General features: G+C 64.6%; 1 protein-coding gene across 2 annotated transcripts in view; it reads right to left on the bottom strand.

Moving 5' to 3' along the window:
- TRPM2 (transient receptor potential cation channel subfamily M member 2) overlaps positions 1-14,421 on the bottom strand; it is a 60,100-nt gene extending 45,679 nt beyond the window's left edge. Inside the window, exons 1-8 of one of the 2 annotated variants that reach the window (XM_075999063.1) lie at positions 13,894-14,375; positions 13,034-13,122; positions 10,867-11,035; positions 9,272-9,452; positions 7,456-7,622; positions 4,354-4,534; positions 3,397-3,458; positions 2,156-2,356 (exon numbers count right to left, since the gene is read on the bottom strand). In XM_075999063.1, the coding sequence (XP_075855178.1) occupies positions 2,156-2,356; positions 3,397-3,458; positions 4,354-4,534; positions 7,456-7,622; positions 9,272-9,452; positions 10,867-11,035; positions 13,034-13,122; positions 13,894-14,214 (1,371 nt within the window). In that variant the 5' untranslated portion in view covers positions 14,215-14,375. Of the gene's footprint in view, positions 1-2,155; positions 2,357-3,396; positions 3,459-4,353; positions 4,535-7,455; positions 7,623-9,271; positions 9,453-10,866; positions 11,036-13,033; positions 13,123-13,893 lie in introns of both variants that reach the window. The other variant, XM_075999089.1, reaches the window with a different exon arrangement.

Genomic DNA, 14,421 nt, shown 5'->3' on the forward strand with positions numbered 1-14,421 from the left:
GTGGGTGCTCCACACATGCACTTCCCACAGGGTCCCTCGGCTCTCACAGTGAGCCCCAGACTCACCCCCCTGGCTCCCCAGGCCGGCCACACCCAGCCCACGGCCTTCCCTCACCGCCCCAGCCTGGCCACGTGGCCCATGTCTCTGTGCAGACTCTGCTCACACCTGGGGGGCCCTCATGTGTCACATGTCCATCCCTAAGAGCCCGACAGTTCCCCATCCTGGGGGGCCAGCTTTCACGGCAACTGCAAACACAACCTGGGCTCTTCTCCAACACCCCCCCCAACACTGTCCACCAGCAAAGCAGACGTCTCGGAACTTGACCTAGCCCTTGACTCGTAATAAAGTAGCTGCCATTTTTAGTACATTTGTGCCGACGCAGCTCTGAGCACCTCTCGGGGGCCGAGGTGACCTCGTTTCCCTGTCTGAGCTTTGTGCTCATGTCCCTGTTTCACAGACGCGGGGCACAGCTGTGGGCCACGGCAGTGGGGCCTGACCCCTCGGAGGGGCCGTGCACCTGTGCCAGCATCTGAGGCGGCAGCCCCTCCTCCCCCGGGGGCGTGCAGCACCTCCGCCGGCGCAGACTCAGCACGACAGCACAGCGCGCTGGCTTCAGTTCTGAGAACTGCCTGAATAATTCATCAGCCAACCGAGAGGGGCGCCGAGGAGGGAGGAGGTGCAGCCCTCGAGTCCCTCGAGCTCAGCCCACAGCCAGACTGCCGCTGCCACAAACTGACCTGACGCTGGCGGCTGCACCGCGTCACTCTCAGACAGAAGCAATCTCACGGACGTCCGTGCCAAACGCGGCACTCTGGGACCGCGAGAAAGCATAGGCAAAGGCCGGGCGCGGTGGCTCAAGCCTGTAATCCTAGCACTCTGGGAGGCCGAGGTGGGCGGATTGCTTGAGGTCAGGAGTTCAAGACCAGCCTGAGCAAGAGTGAGACCCCATCTCTACTATAAATAGAAAGAAATGAATTGGCCAACTAGTATATATAGAAAAAATTATCTGGGCATGGTGGCTCATGCCTGTAGTTCCAGCTACTCGGGAGGCTGAGGCAGGAGGATCGCTTGAGCCCAGGAGTTGCAGGTTGCTGTGAGCTAGGCTGACGCCACGGCACTCACTCTAGCCTGGGCAACAGAGCAAGACTCTGTCTCAAAAGAAAAAAAAAAAGCACAGGCAAAAGCAAGGTCACCGTGCCACCCCCAAATCACCAGGGCATGGAAGCCCTGCTTCCTGATCGGCCATGCAGGGCCCACATCCCGTGGGAGGTCCTCTGACGCCCGTGGACCCGTGTGCTGTCTGCCTCGGCCAACTGGGCTGCGCCCTGCGGTCTGCGGCAGTGGGAGCCGACCACCCGCAGGGTCCAAACCACACCCGGCAGAGCCGAGGCCGCGCACAGGCCGCCCTGAACATTGACCGGCTGCTAGAACCGCGTGTGGATTCCCAGAGCTGCACAAAACACAGACACGGATTGCTCTGCCCGCCCCAACCTGCCGTTGTTGGGGAAACGGAGGATGGAGAGGCCCCTGTCTCCCCACAAAGAGCCCTGCTGGGCAGCGGAGGTCAGGGCACCGTGAGTGGGCGGGGTTCGGAGGTGGCCAGAACCAAGAACCGGTAGGTGCGGCGGGGGAGGGGCTCTTGGGGCCAGGTGAGCGCTTTGCAGGGAGCAGAGGGCTGACCCTCGACCCTACCCACCGACCCCTTCTGCAGGCTGGGGTCACGGCGGGGGCTGTGGGGCCCCCTGCAGAGCCCATGGGGCCACCCCAAATCTAACGCCTGGACTGGGCGATGGTTCCTTCTGAGGCTCTCCCCATACGCCCCCATTAATCCACCCGTGAGGCTGTGAGGCTGCACTGGACCCTGCCACCCGCCGCCAGCACCTGGCAGCCGCTGGAACCTGGGCGAGGCCCACCTGGGCTCTCAGGGCCGCCGTCTCCCTCCCTCACCTCCCCAGCACTGCCTCCCCTCCCCCCGGCCCAGCCGGCTCCCACTGCCTCGCTGAGCCCCGTGGTGTCCGCCCACCCCGCCAGGAGGTGTCCTGCCTGTGCCCCCAACCTCCGCATACTGCCTCCGCGCCGGGGTCTTCATTTAGGTCCCACATCCCGGTCCTGCCCGCCAGGCCACCGGCAGGTGAGTGGGGCCCGTCCGCCTCACCTTCTTGGTCCACTCGACGACGCTGCCCTCGGTGAAGGTCTCGAACATCTCCTGGAAGAACAGGCTCAGCTTCTGCTGGATCAGGGAGATGGTGATCTCGGAGATGGGCAGGCCGGCCACCTGGGCAATGACGTCCGCCACGCGGCCCGAGCCCTCCACGACCACGCAGGGGGTGCCGTGGGTGATGGCGTTGTAGATGGTCTGCAGGGCAGGGGCGGCGTGAGCGGGCGGGCCCCACCCTGCGCCCCCGGTGGGGAGAACCCCCGGCGCTCCGGGCGGCCCTGCGCAGGCGTCCCCGCGGGGGCCGTCACGGGTGCAGCAGCGTCGTGTCCACCGGGGGAGATGGAGCGGTCCCGGCACACTGCGGTGTGCGCCCGGCACTTAGATCCCAGCACCGCCGCAGCCAAAGGGTTCTCGGGTCTTTGACACAGCCCCTCGGGGTTGTGTCAAAGGGGAGCTGCCGGACCTGGGGTCCCTGGTCTCCATGAGGAGGGCCCTGGGCCCAGGAGGGGACTTGCCACGAGCCGTCCGGCAGGAGGGATGCGCCTGCCGGGCTGAGGGAGCCGGAGTGGCGCCCACAGGGCCCCTGCGCTCCAGGGAGTGGGGTCTCCTACGCTGGGGACTCCCGCCCAGCCAGGAGCCCCCCGGCTCTGTTTTTTTTTTTTTTTTTTTTAAATTTTTTTTTTATTTTGGCATATTATGGGGTAACAGATCACCGGCTCTGTTTTGCCCTCTGCGATAGTAAAACGCAAACAGGGACATTTCCTGTGATCCCACAAAGAAACGCCCAAAGGCTTGCCCCAGAGCTGCGGGCTGTGGCCTCATCACGCAACGCCCCTGTCGGAGGGGTCGGTGTGCTTTCACGCGTGGCGGCCGGGGCGCGGGGGGAAGGCCCTCGGAGCAGCGCCCGGAACCCCCAGCAAACCTGCTCCGATACAGCCGTGGCCCTGCGGGTCTGGGGCTGCACTGGGAGGGCTCCCTGGAGGAGCCGGGTGGCGGCGTCGCAGATACCACCTGGTTTCCCCTGGGGTCTCGGGGCAAAGGCCACCAGCCCTCCTTGGGGCCTACCTCGTCCTCACGGGCCAGGCCCACCCGTGCCGCCCCAGGGCCCATCCTGCAGGCCACTCCTCACGCCCCCGGGGAATGCCCTCTCTTGCCCATGATCCCGCCAGTGCGGTAAAGGCCAGTCGCCACACACCCCCACAGGACCCGCCCCCAGCGGCGCCCCGGCCGGGACTCACGTGCAGCGTGCCGGGGCCGCCCTCCAGCACCACGCAGACGATGGGGATCTTGATGGCCACGCCTAGACCAGGCACAGCGCGGTGAGGACGGGGCTCACCCTACACGGTGGGGGGCTCTTCCCTCCCGCAGCCCACGACGACCAGCCCGCTTTTCCCGGAACCTCCTCAGCGCCTCACTCCAGGCAGGGCAGGGCTTCGAGCCGGTGGACACAGGCACAGTGCGCGGTGGGGTGGGAGCCGGGCACGGGACCTCCCTCCTCCGCCCTCCGGGCCCACATAGGGCTTTTGCCCAGCCCAGCCGCAAGGGGAACGTGAGCAGCCTTTCGCCTCCCTGTGCCCGACAGCAAAGCGCTCGCTCTCCGAGTGCCATCAACGGCCCCCTCACACTCACCCGCCCCGGAGAGCCCCCTGGGTTCTCCCCGTCTAAGCAGGGCTCTCAGCGTGTGCCGGGCACTTTCTGGAAGTGCAGCTCTCAGCCCAGCCAGGCCTGCTGAGCAGAGAGCCCCAGGGAGGGGGGGCAGCACCCTGGTGACACCCCCAGGGGACTCTGAGGCACCAGGAAGCTTGGGAGGACCCCACCCTGGGTGGGGTCAGAACCATCCCGCCATCTCCAGCCCGTCCTCAGCCCCTCCTCAAATCACGTGCACAGCCCTGCCTGTGTCCCCTGCCCACCCACCCCACCTGGAAGGGAAAGATGTCAGATTCCAAGATCTGGACCTAAGACCGAGTCTGTGGTCTGGCCCGTCAGCGGGGAGCACACGGTCCTTCCACCAGTTCAAGGGGGGCGAGAGAAGACGACCCCACGGAACAAAGTGCAAGGAGACGTGGGAGGGAAACACAGGAGCCATCCACGCACACCGCGAGCACCACACGCCTGCTGATCGTCCGGTCGCGGCCAGCCGTGTCCCTGACGCTCTGGCCCGCCCGCTGCCCCACCACCCCCAGCCCGCCACGTACCGCCTCGCTCCTTCGTCTGCTCCGAGATGAACTTCTCCAGCTTGGTCCTCAGAGGAATCTCGACACCGTACTGGCCGTGGGTCCCGTCATCCACGAGGATGAAGTGGGAGTGGTTGCTGTCCAGGCAGGTCAGGCTGCCCTGGCCCTCCTCGTCCAGGCTGTACTCGGCGGGGAAGCCGCCCTGGGAGGGGGGCGGACACAGACAGCGGGAAGTCGGCGTCTGCAACGCCAGCTGGCTCAATGACGCCCCCACCCCCACCCCAGACACTGCTCCCTAATCTCTGGACCCTGTGGCTGGTGCCCTATCTGGACAAAGGGTTATTGCAGATGTGATTAAGTTAAGAATCTCAACATGAGAAGGTCATCCAAACAGGCCCCAAATATCCTCACCGGTGTCCTTACAAGAGAGAAGTAGTGGGAGAGACACGGGAGAGGCCACGTGACCACGGGGGCAGAGACCAGAGTGACGCAGCCACGAGCCAAAGACGGAACTAGAGGCGGGAGGAGACATGGCCTCTCTGCAGCGACACCCCGATTTTGGCTGGATGACTTGATTTCAGAGTGCCGCCCTCCAGGAATGTGACTTAGGGTTTGCGATCATTTGTCACAGCAGCCACGGGTGTCGGGAAGGCTGCCATGACAGAGGCCTAAATGTGTGGCAGTGGCTTTGAAACTGGGGAGAAGACGGAAGAATCTGGAGGCACAAGATAGAAACGTCTCCGTGACCTGGAACAGACCGCGGCAGAAATGCAGGTGCAAAGCCGCTGCCGGCGAGGGCTCGGAAGGAAAGAGAGACCCGTTCCTGGAAGCGGGAGGAAGGAGGCAGAAAGCGGAGCTGGGCCACGGTCATGGCTCTGCGGAAAGCAGAACTGCAAACGGCGAACATGTAGCTCGGGGACTCCCAGGCAATGTGCTGACGTTGCGGCCTGGTGTTTTCCTTGCTGCTTACAGTAAAACGCAAAAGGAACGTGGTGAGTCGAGGGAAGGACTGGTGGCAAAAAGCAACCAGGACTTGACCACGTGGGAAACGTCGAGCCCATCCAGATTGCACGGGACGCTACGAGCCGAGAGGTTGCTGTCGGAAGAGCTTGCGGCAGAGACAGGGCCCAGGGCCCGTCTGCCAGCGGGGGAGGCACTGGGCGTGTGACTGGGGGCTCACGCGACCGTCTCAGCGAAGCCAGGAGCGGAGGTGGCATCGCCCAGGAGAGACCTGCGGAGGCCTTCCCGTCCACCTACAGGGTCACGGCCCTGCAACGTGCACGGGAGACCCACAGGCTTTTGCAAATGCTATGCCAACGGCAACCTGCAAACTTGGACTGAACAGGACAGAGACGGGACAACATGAAAGAAGGCTGTCAGACTCCCACAATTCTTCAAGCAGAAAGGAGACCAAGACCCTTCAAAGGACAGGAAGGGTCATCCCAGGGCAGAGCCGTGGGTGCAGAGGCGGAGGCCCACGCTGAGGCCGCAGGGAGGATTGCTCCCTGCTGTGTGACCGAACTGATTGTCCTGCTGCGTTCTGAAGTCACCTGGGACTGGCGACCCCCGTGTCCCTTCCTCACTGCCCCTCTGGGGCTGAGAACACCCGTGACTGTCCCATTCCGCCTGCTCCTCCTCTGTATGTTGGAAGCAGATAACTGGGGCTCTGGTGTCACAGGTGCACAGGTGAGAAATGTGTCCCAGGATGGATCCTACTACCCAGTGTCTCAGCGACCCTGAGCCAGATGGTTGAGACGAGCTTTGGGCCCCTGATCGGATGGTATTGACGTGAGATTTTGCAGTTTGCATTTACACTGCCACGGGTTGATCACCTGGGGCTCTGGGGATGCAGGGCGGATGAATACACTTCGCACGTGGGATGGATGTGGATCTTTGGGGACCACAGGGTGGATAATCGCCACCCAAAGACACCAAGTCCTGACCCCTGGAACTTGTAACTGCTACCTCATTCGGAAACGCATCTCTGCAGACGTAAGTCAAGGACCGTGATAGGAGGGGCTCACTCTAGATTATCTGAGCGGGCCCTGAATGCCATTGCAAGTGTCCTTACAGAAGACGCAGAGGAAGATGTGACACACATACAGAGCAGCCAGTGTGACACAGACGCAGAGTCTGGAGCAAGGCGGCCACTAGCCAAGGAATGCCGGCAGCACCAAGGACCCTCCCTGGAGCCTCTGGGGGGAGCACAGCCCCCCAACACTCGACCGTGGCCGCATGACATCTGGCCTCCAGAACCAGGAGTGGATAAATTCCTGTTGCTTTAAGCCACCAGGTGTGTGACCACGAGTCACAGCAGCCACAGGAAACCGGGCTGCTGGAGCAGACACGCGTGCTCCGTGGTCCACAGAGGACAGGACGGTGGGATAACGGGACGTCTTCCGAACTCGGCATGGGGAGTGAAGCGAAGAGCGGTCTTGCACGTCTCCAGCCTCAGCCCTCCACAGAATGGGCCCCAAAACAGGGCGCCGCCCAGGCCTGCCCCGCGGTGCGTCTGTGGTTCCAACGCAAGGGGAAGGCCAGGAGCCCAGTGTGCCCCGAGGAGCATTGGTAAGTGACAAAGGGCATCTCGGAGTCCCCGAGAGGCTCTGCCCCGCCTGGCCTGCACGGGGAAGAGGAAGAGCTCTGTTCGCAAGTCACCCGGGGGCAGCTCAAGGGAACTTCCCCGCAGGTCACGGGGCAGTCTTCCCCGAATGTCCCGACCGCCAGTTGAGTGTGCTTGTCATGCCAGACGCACGGATCCGGCCAGCTTTCCCAGCGCAACGTCTGTGTGTGCAGCTGCCGCGGCCAGTCACCCAGCGACAGGAGCGCGCAGGGGGTGGGTGCTGACCGCGTCGGCTCCAAGGAACTCCGGGCTGGAGGAGACCTCAGAGTGCAGGGACTCCGTGCCCGGGGCTGGGCTTGACCCATCTCAGGTGTCCCCTGGCTGTGTGATCGTGGCCAAGTGACTTCCTCCCACTAAGTCCATTTCCGGACACTTCCCAGAGCAGGGGTGAGCACGCACCCTCACCAGCGGGGGCTCGAGCCTGCGCGTCCTGCATTCTCCGGCCACCTCCCCCCCAGCCCGGCCCGCCCGGGGCCCGCCTCCGTGCTGGCCGCGCTCACCGTGGGGTGGACCAGCCCCTCCCGGCGGTGGATGGTGCCCCAGGTGGCCACTCCGATGGTGATGACCTCGCCCTCCTTGTAGCTGCTGCTCAGGCTGAAGTCGCGCACGGCCTCGCCCACCTGCTTCATGACGCCGGTGTGGGACCCCCCGGTGATGATCCAGGCCCCTGGGGGAGGGGTGCAGACAGGCGGAGGGGTGCTGAGCCGTCCCGACGTGCGCCCACCACACAGAAGCCTGGTGCTGGAGCCCTCTGGGCCCGATGAAAGTCGCCGCCAGACAGCAGGGTGCCCTCACCCGGGGCCCTGGGACTCATGGCCGCACTGGCACCCGCCCAAACCGGGCAGGAGAGGGAGCCCGCATGCAGGCCCCGCCCTCACCCTCACCCCTGCCTGCCATGCTGGGCTCAGGGCACCTCATCCCAGCCATGTCTCGGTGCTGTCACCCCTGCGCCTCTGCCTAACCCTGGGACCCACGTGCAGCAGACAGAGCCCATCCTTGTCCCCAGCCACCCGGCCCTGCACCCTGGGCGGGATCACACACCCGCCCACTGCCCCTCCTGCCACCCACCGGCCGGCCCGCCAGGTGGCCTGCTTTGGTAATCGACGCCACGGAGCAGCAGGTGGGGTCAGCTCCTCTGTCCTGCCCCGGGGTTAGGCTGGGGCCACCCCCTTGACACGCACGCCCAGAGTCACGTTCGCTTATCTGGGACGTCTGCTCACTGCACATGCCAACCCCACTTCACCCCGCTGCCCAGACTCGGGCCGTGCTGCTGCCACAAAAGTGACACGCTAAACACGTGGCGCTGGCCTTAGGCCGGGAGGTGGGTGGCCAGGACACTGATGCTGACAGCTACAGAGAGGCAATGTCAAGGCAGGTGCTAAAACCATAGCCTGTGATTACCTGGGGGCAGGTGAGACCCCAACAAATCCACGGAGTTAGGTGAAGAGGTCGCACAGGTCACGTGCGTGCTGGTGGGAGGCAGGGGTCAGCTGCACTCAAACGAGCCCCCCGAGACCAGGCGAGAAAAGGTTTGGTGGATTTATAAGCAGGGAAGGGGGAGGGAAGCGCCCAGGAAACCTGGGGCTTGCAGGTGGGAAGGGCTAGGGGCTCCTGGTCGCCAACCGGGAGGTAAGATTGCAGGTGCGTGGAGCTCCACCGGCCAGTTGGGGCTCAGATGGAGACGGTCTCATGGCAAAGACCGAGTCAAGGGCGTGGCCCTCGCACTGTCTATTACAGCCAGATCTGGGGGGTGGGGACTGGGCGACTCCAGCCTCTGCCGCACCCCACCTGGCTGCTCCCCTGGGTCAGCCCGGCCCTCGTGGTCTACGCATCAGCTGTCCCTCTGAGGGAACCCTGAGGGGCCTGGAGGACAGGTGGCCCACCTGCCCGTGGAGCCCGGGGCATGGCAGGGCACCAGGTCACGGCACCGAGGGCCTCACGCGGTCAGCGTGGACCTGGGCCCCTGCTTTGCTCTCGCTGGTGGTCGACCCCGGGAAGTCACGTGACTCCGGCGAGGCAGGTGCCCCAAGTGACAAGATGGAAGGGGTAGTCCCCTCCCTGACGCTGGCAGAGAGACCGATGGCGCCGCTCACTGACGCCACGCCACGCCAGCCCAGCCACGCTGGCCGCCCCGGCCGCTGTGCCACGCCACAGAGGGAGCTCCGGCCTCAAGGCGGAGGCTTGGCCGAGGAAGGCACCGGGGCAGGGAGGGCTCCGGCCCGGACTTGGCGACCCGCGAGGGCCTCCCTGGTCCAGACCGCCCTGACTCCCGGGTGCCGCCCGCCCCCTCCCTGTGTGCAGGCCTTGCGTCCTCACCCGTGGTCTGCGCCACCTTGACCAGGCCTCTCCGGAAGATGCTCTTCAGCCGCGGCTTCATGTTGAAGTTCTTGGCCCCGCCGGTCACCGAGATCAGGAGGTTGGGGACGTCAAGGCCCCAGTGCTGGGTCATGAGGTGGTAGATCACGCTGGAGGGCGTGTCCTGGGAGACGCGGACGTACTGCGGGGGGACCAAAGCCAGCTGGGGGGACCCGTGTCACGGGCAGCAGTGCCCACGTGCCCCGGGCCGAGCCCCCATGGAGCGGCGAGAGGGGACCGGCGCCCACCCTGGAGAGCAGCACGTCCCCAGCATCCCCTCCTGCCCCGGCCCCGCCACGCCCCGCCCCGCTCCCCTCCATGTGGGGCGCCCCAGACACGCTGCGCCTCACGGGTCCCCTTCCTGCCTCAGCCGGGCGTTGTGTCATCTCCTGCGGGTGTGCCCAGTGCTGGCGCGGCTGCACTTCTGTCCTCGTGTGCCCAGCACACCTGCCTCTCCTGCCCCTCTGTCCCAGCCCCTCTGCCCCAGGTCCCTCTCTCCTGTATCCCTCTGTCCCGTGTCTCTCTGTCCCGTGTCCCTCTGTCCTGTGTCCCTCTGTCCTGTGTCCCTCTGTCCCGTGTCCCTCTGTCCCGTGTCCCTCTCTCCTGTGTCCCTCTGCCCCAGGTCCCTCTGTCCCGTGTCCCTCTGCCCCAGGTCCCTCTCTCCTGTGTCCCTCTGTCCCATGTCCCTGTGTCCCATGTCCCTCTCTCCTGTGTCCCTCTGTCCCATGTCCCTCTGCCCCAGGTCCATCTGCCCCAGGTCCCTCTCTCCTGTGTCCCTCTGTCCCATGTCCCTCTGTCCCATGTCCCTGTGTCCCATGTCCCTGTGTCCCATGTCCCTCTGTCCCATGTCCCTCTGTCCCATGTCCCTCTGTCCCATGTCCCTCTGTCCCAGGTCCCTCTGCCCCAGGTCCCTCTCTCCTGTGTCCCTCTGTCCCAGGTCCCTCTGTTCCATGTCCCTCTCTCCCATGTCCTACCCTGTGCCCCTCTGTCCCAGGTCCCTCTTCGTGGGTCCCTCTCTTCCATGCTTCTCTGCCTTGTGCCCCTCTGCTCTATGGCCTGTGCCTGGCCCGTCCCAGGGGCTCAGCCTCCTCTGCCTCTCGTGGACTCTGCGCTCGCAGGGCCTGTTGTGGCCCTGGGCCCCTCTTGCTCTTCCAGACCCTCGTGAGCCCTCAGACACTTTTCCCGGTCAGTGGAGTCGGCTGCTGCAGAAGAGCCCCCGCCTAGCCTGGACCTAACTCCCGAGACCGGCTCACCGGAGAAAGGGGTCCCCGGGACAGAGTCTGGGAGTGGCTGTGGGGCTCCCACACGTGCAGCACTGGAATTAAAGACCGAACTGTCAGCCGTCAGAGCAGGCAGGCCCAGCACAGAAGTGAGTGGCGCCCCCAGCCACGGGGGTGCGGGGCCCCCGCCTGCCAGCCTGCCCTCAGCGTGCGCTGGGCTCTGTGCCCTGTATCTCCTCCAGCCCCCACTCTTGCCCCCGGAAATCCCGGCCGCATGTGTCCCCGCTTGGCCACGTGGCTCCAGCCACAATTCAGGGCAGAGCCATGGAAACCAACCTTTCCCACCTTCTGGCCCAGCCCTGTGAAGACGATGTCACCAAACGCGTCCGTCGGCATCTCCTGGACATGCTTCTTGGGGTCCCACTCCGTGCCCTGGAAGACGTGGGGCTTGGTGGCCTCCTCCAAGTGCTGCTCACGCGTGTATCCGCACTCACACACCACCTTCCTGCGGAGACACGGCAGGGGCCGTGGGGAGTGAGGTGCCTCTCCTGCTCCCTGCGGGGCGGCAGGGACACCACCCAGCAGTAACGGGCGGCCCTCCCCCCACGGGGAAGGCCACGGAGGCCTCGTGGGGGCCGGGGCCCCTCCCCCCCAGCAGTGACAAGAAGCCCCTCCCCAGGAGCAGCAATCGGGCTGACGGGGGAGCCGGGACTTCTGCCCGGTGGGGCTCCTCTCCCCGCCACAGACACGCCTCGGGGCCGCTGAAACACAAGATCCAGGTCTCCTAACGTAAAGCCTAAACTGTCAAGTTTTCAATACGAAATCACCAATTATACCGAGAACCTGGGCAGTCTCCACCAGGGCGAGAAAAGACAACCCACAGCCACCAACGCGGGGATGGCACAGGGGTTGGGATGACCTGACAAGGATTTTAAAGCAGCCGCGGCAGAAGTGCTTCGACAAGCAATTACAAACAGGCTCAAAAACAAAGGAAAAAATACACAGTTTTAGCAAAGAAAGAGAAGATAACACCAAACGGAAAATTTGGAACCGAAACACTCCGTGGATGGACGTGACAGCAGCGCAGGGCAGGGAGGGAAGAGCCCGCAAATAGGGAGCAGAACGTGGAAACGACCCAACAGGAACCACAGAGAGAAAACACACCAGACAGACAGAGCCCCTGGGACCTGCAGGACTGTCACCGAGGATTGAACCCTCACGTCACCAGGGTTGCAGAAGAAAAAGAGAGAGCGAGCCCGCAAAGACCTGGGGAGAGATGGTGGCCGAACCTCCCCACGTCTGACAGAGAAGAGCCAGACCTTCAGCGTCGAGCAGCCCTGCGAACGCCACCCAGGAGAAGCTCAAAAGCGCATGCACCACCACGCAGAACAGCCAGCCTTCCAAAAGCTAGACACAAAGGGGAGAATCGTAAAAGCAGCAAGACAGAAACGACACCTCAGGACAGAGAGAGAACATTCAAACAACACCACGGAGGCCAGAAGGAAGTGGCACACGGTCTCACAAATGCAGAAAGACAAAAACCGCCAATCCAGACTTCTGCATCCAGCAAAAACACCAGTGGGGGGAGGGGCAGTCAGAGCTGCTCAGCTGAAGGGCGACCAGGGACTCTGTCGCCAGCAGGCCTGTCCTGAAAGAGCAGCTAACGACAGAGTTCTCCAAACAGGAAGGAGATAAGGAAACGAGAGGAGTTCTGGAATACCAGGAAGGGAGAAAAATCATGGAAACGGTAAAAATATGGACAAATACAGCTCCCTTCCAGCCGACACCCAGCTGCCCCCCGTCCTCTGCTCTCTGAACCAGCACCTGCGAGGAGCGAGGAGTGAGATCTCACACCTGCAGGGCGTTCCCAAGCGGACAGGTCATGAAACTACCCTGCCCTGGTCCCAGCCCCGAACCAGCTCAGCCGCTGGCGGGAAAGATGCACAGAACCACACACGTCCAGCGCAACGGACCCCGGGAGAAAAGAGGACCACGGCGTGGTGGAGGGGAGGTCACTTCCCGGTGTGTGGTCAGGGAGGGCTCCCTGGCAGAGGCAGCACCTGCAATAGGCCTTGAAGGATGAGTAGGAGTTCCCCAGAAGAGGGCATGAAAGAAGAGAGAGCGTGGCCCATTTGTGGAACAGCACGAAACGCGTGTGGCCGAGGAGAGAGAGTGAACATGAGCCGACGCTCTGTTCGCACCTCAAGGACACCGGCTGCCGCGAGCACTGCGGGGAGGCTCCACGGGAACGTGGACAGACTGGCATCCACGCCTCGCCACGTGGCAGCCCCATGATGACCCCACCTGTCCCTGTCCCTGGTAAAGCAGGGTGAGGGGCGACCTGTCCCCACAAGAGGCCCGGGGTACAACGGAAACGCTGTGAGGACGAGGGGTGTCTCTCTCGGACGCCCTGCCGGGGCCCCAGGCAGCCCTGGTCCGATCAGCCCCCCACACGGGGTCGGGAGAGAGAAGTTAGTCCCGAGACTCGGATCGTGTCACTCACCCAGCGTCGGACAGTTTGGAGCTTTCCACGAAATACACACACTCTTTCTTCTTGATGTTTTCAGGAATCCAGGAACTGAGGTTTTGGTGCTGAGGGGAGAGAGGGCACGCCGAGACGCTCGGGCCGCCCGGCCGGCGGCGTTTGGAGGAGCCCATCCCGCCCGCTCGGGACACGCCCGCGCCCCGCCACAGGGCCCCAGCGCGCTCTGGAGGAGGGAGTTGGTCGGCCGAGCGCACACCGCGCGGAAGGGGAGGGCCCCTTGCCCACGCTCCCAGGCGCAGGCCCGGGAGGGAGGAACACGCCTACGAAATCATCCCCTCTCGGGCCGACTGGAGTGTGCACAGCACTCTACAGCTACGCGTCGGCCACCGTCTGGGGAAGAACGCGGTGTGGTGGGGACACAGGGGCTGAGAACCCGTGACCTGCTTTGGCACCGTCGGAGGCAGGGCAGGCGCCACCCCGCCCGCCCGGCAAGGGCCCGCAGGGTTCAGTGGGCTTCCCACGCGTTTGTGCGGACGGCCTTGGGGGAGGCCGGCCCAGGGCCCCCAGCCGGATGAAGGATGCAAAGTCGCTGTGAGAGGCACGAGGAGGGCTGACGGCTTTCCACACGCCTAACACAGGACTGCTGTGTCCACGCAGCGACTTCCCGGTGGGACCGAGCGTGGGAAATGGCCGTGCAGCCACAGAATGCCAGGGAGCCAGCCACGCAGCACTCTCCCAGGTCGCCCCTCCCAAAGGGCCAGCGGACCCTCGCCCCGCCCCCACGAGGTCCCCGACTGTGCCCCACAAGGGCCGGCTGACCTGGCCAATGGTGACCTGTATCGCCAGGGCCCCGAGGCAGGCACGCCCACCCAACCTACCTTGTCACTGCTGCCAAAGGGCCCCTGCCGCCTGTGGCCCTTGCCCAGGCTGCTGTTGCTCCTCCGCAGGTTGGAGACCCTCCCCAGGCCGGCTGTCCTCCTGGGCGGCGCCCCGAAGCCCTCCTCCTGCTCGGAGCCCGCTCTCCTCAGGGCGGGGGGCTCCATCCCAACTGGCCCACCCAGCTTCAGCCGGGCCCCCCTTGCCGGGTGAGGGGTCTGGGAACAGGGGGCGGCTGCTGACACAGAAGGGAAAAGGAGACCGATGTTCTGAGAGGCCCCGGTCACGTGCTTCCTCTTGCAGAGCCCCCTTCTGTTCCTCATTTGTCAGTCCCCACGGTTGCCCGGCCGCCCGAGCTCTGTCCCCCTGGGGCCCTGGGCAGACTGGAAGCACGCACACGCTGAGGGCCCCGGCGCCCGTTCACGAGGGTGACAACCCCAGGTCCTTGTGCAGGGCCGGAGGGAGAGCCCCACCCCTCCCGGCGATGCCCAGAGCGCCAGGGCCACGGCGGGGACAAATGGCTCACACGC

The sequence above is a fragment of the Microcebus murinus genome, chromosome 1 (genome assembly GCF_040939455.1).
Source record: "Microcebus murinus isolate Inina chromosome 1, M.murinus_Inina_mat1.0, whole genome shotgun sequence".
NCBI classification, from domain to species: Eukaryota; Metazoa; Chordata; class Mammalia; order Primates; family Cheirogaleidae; genus Microcebus; species Microcebus murinus.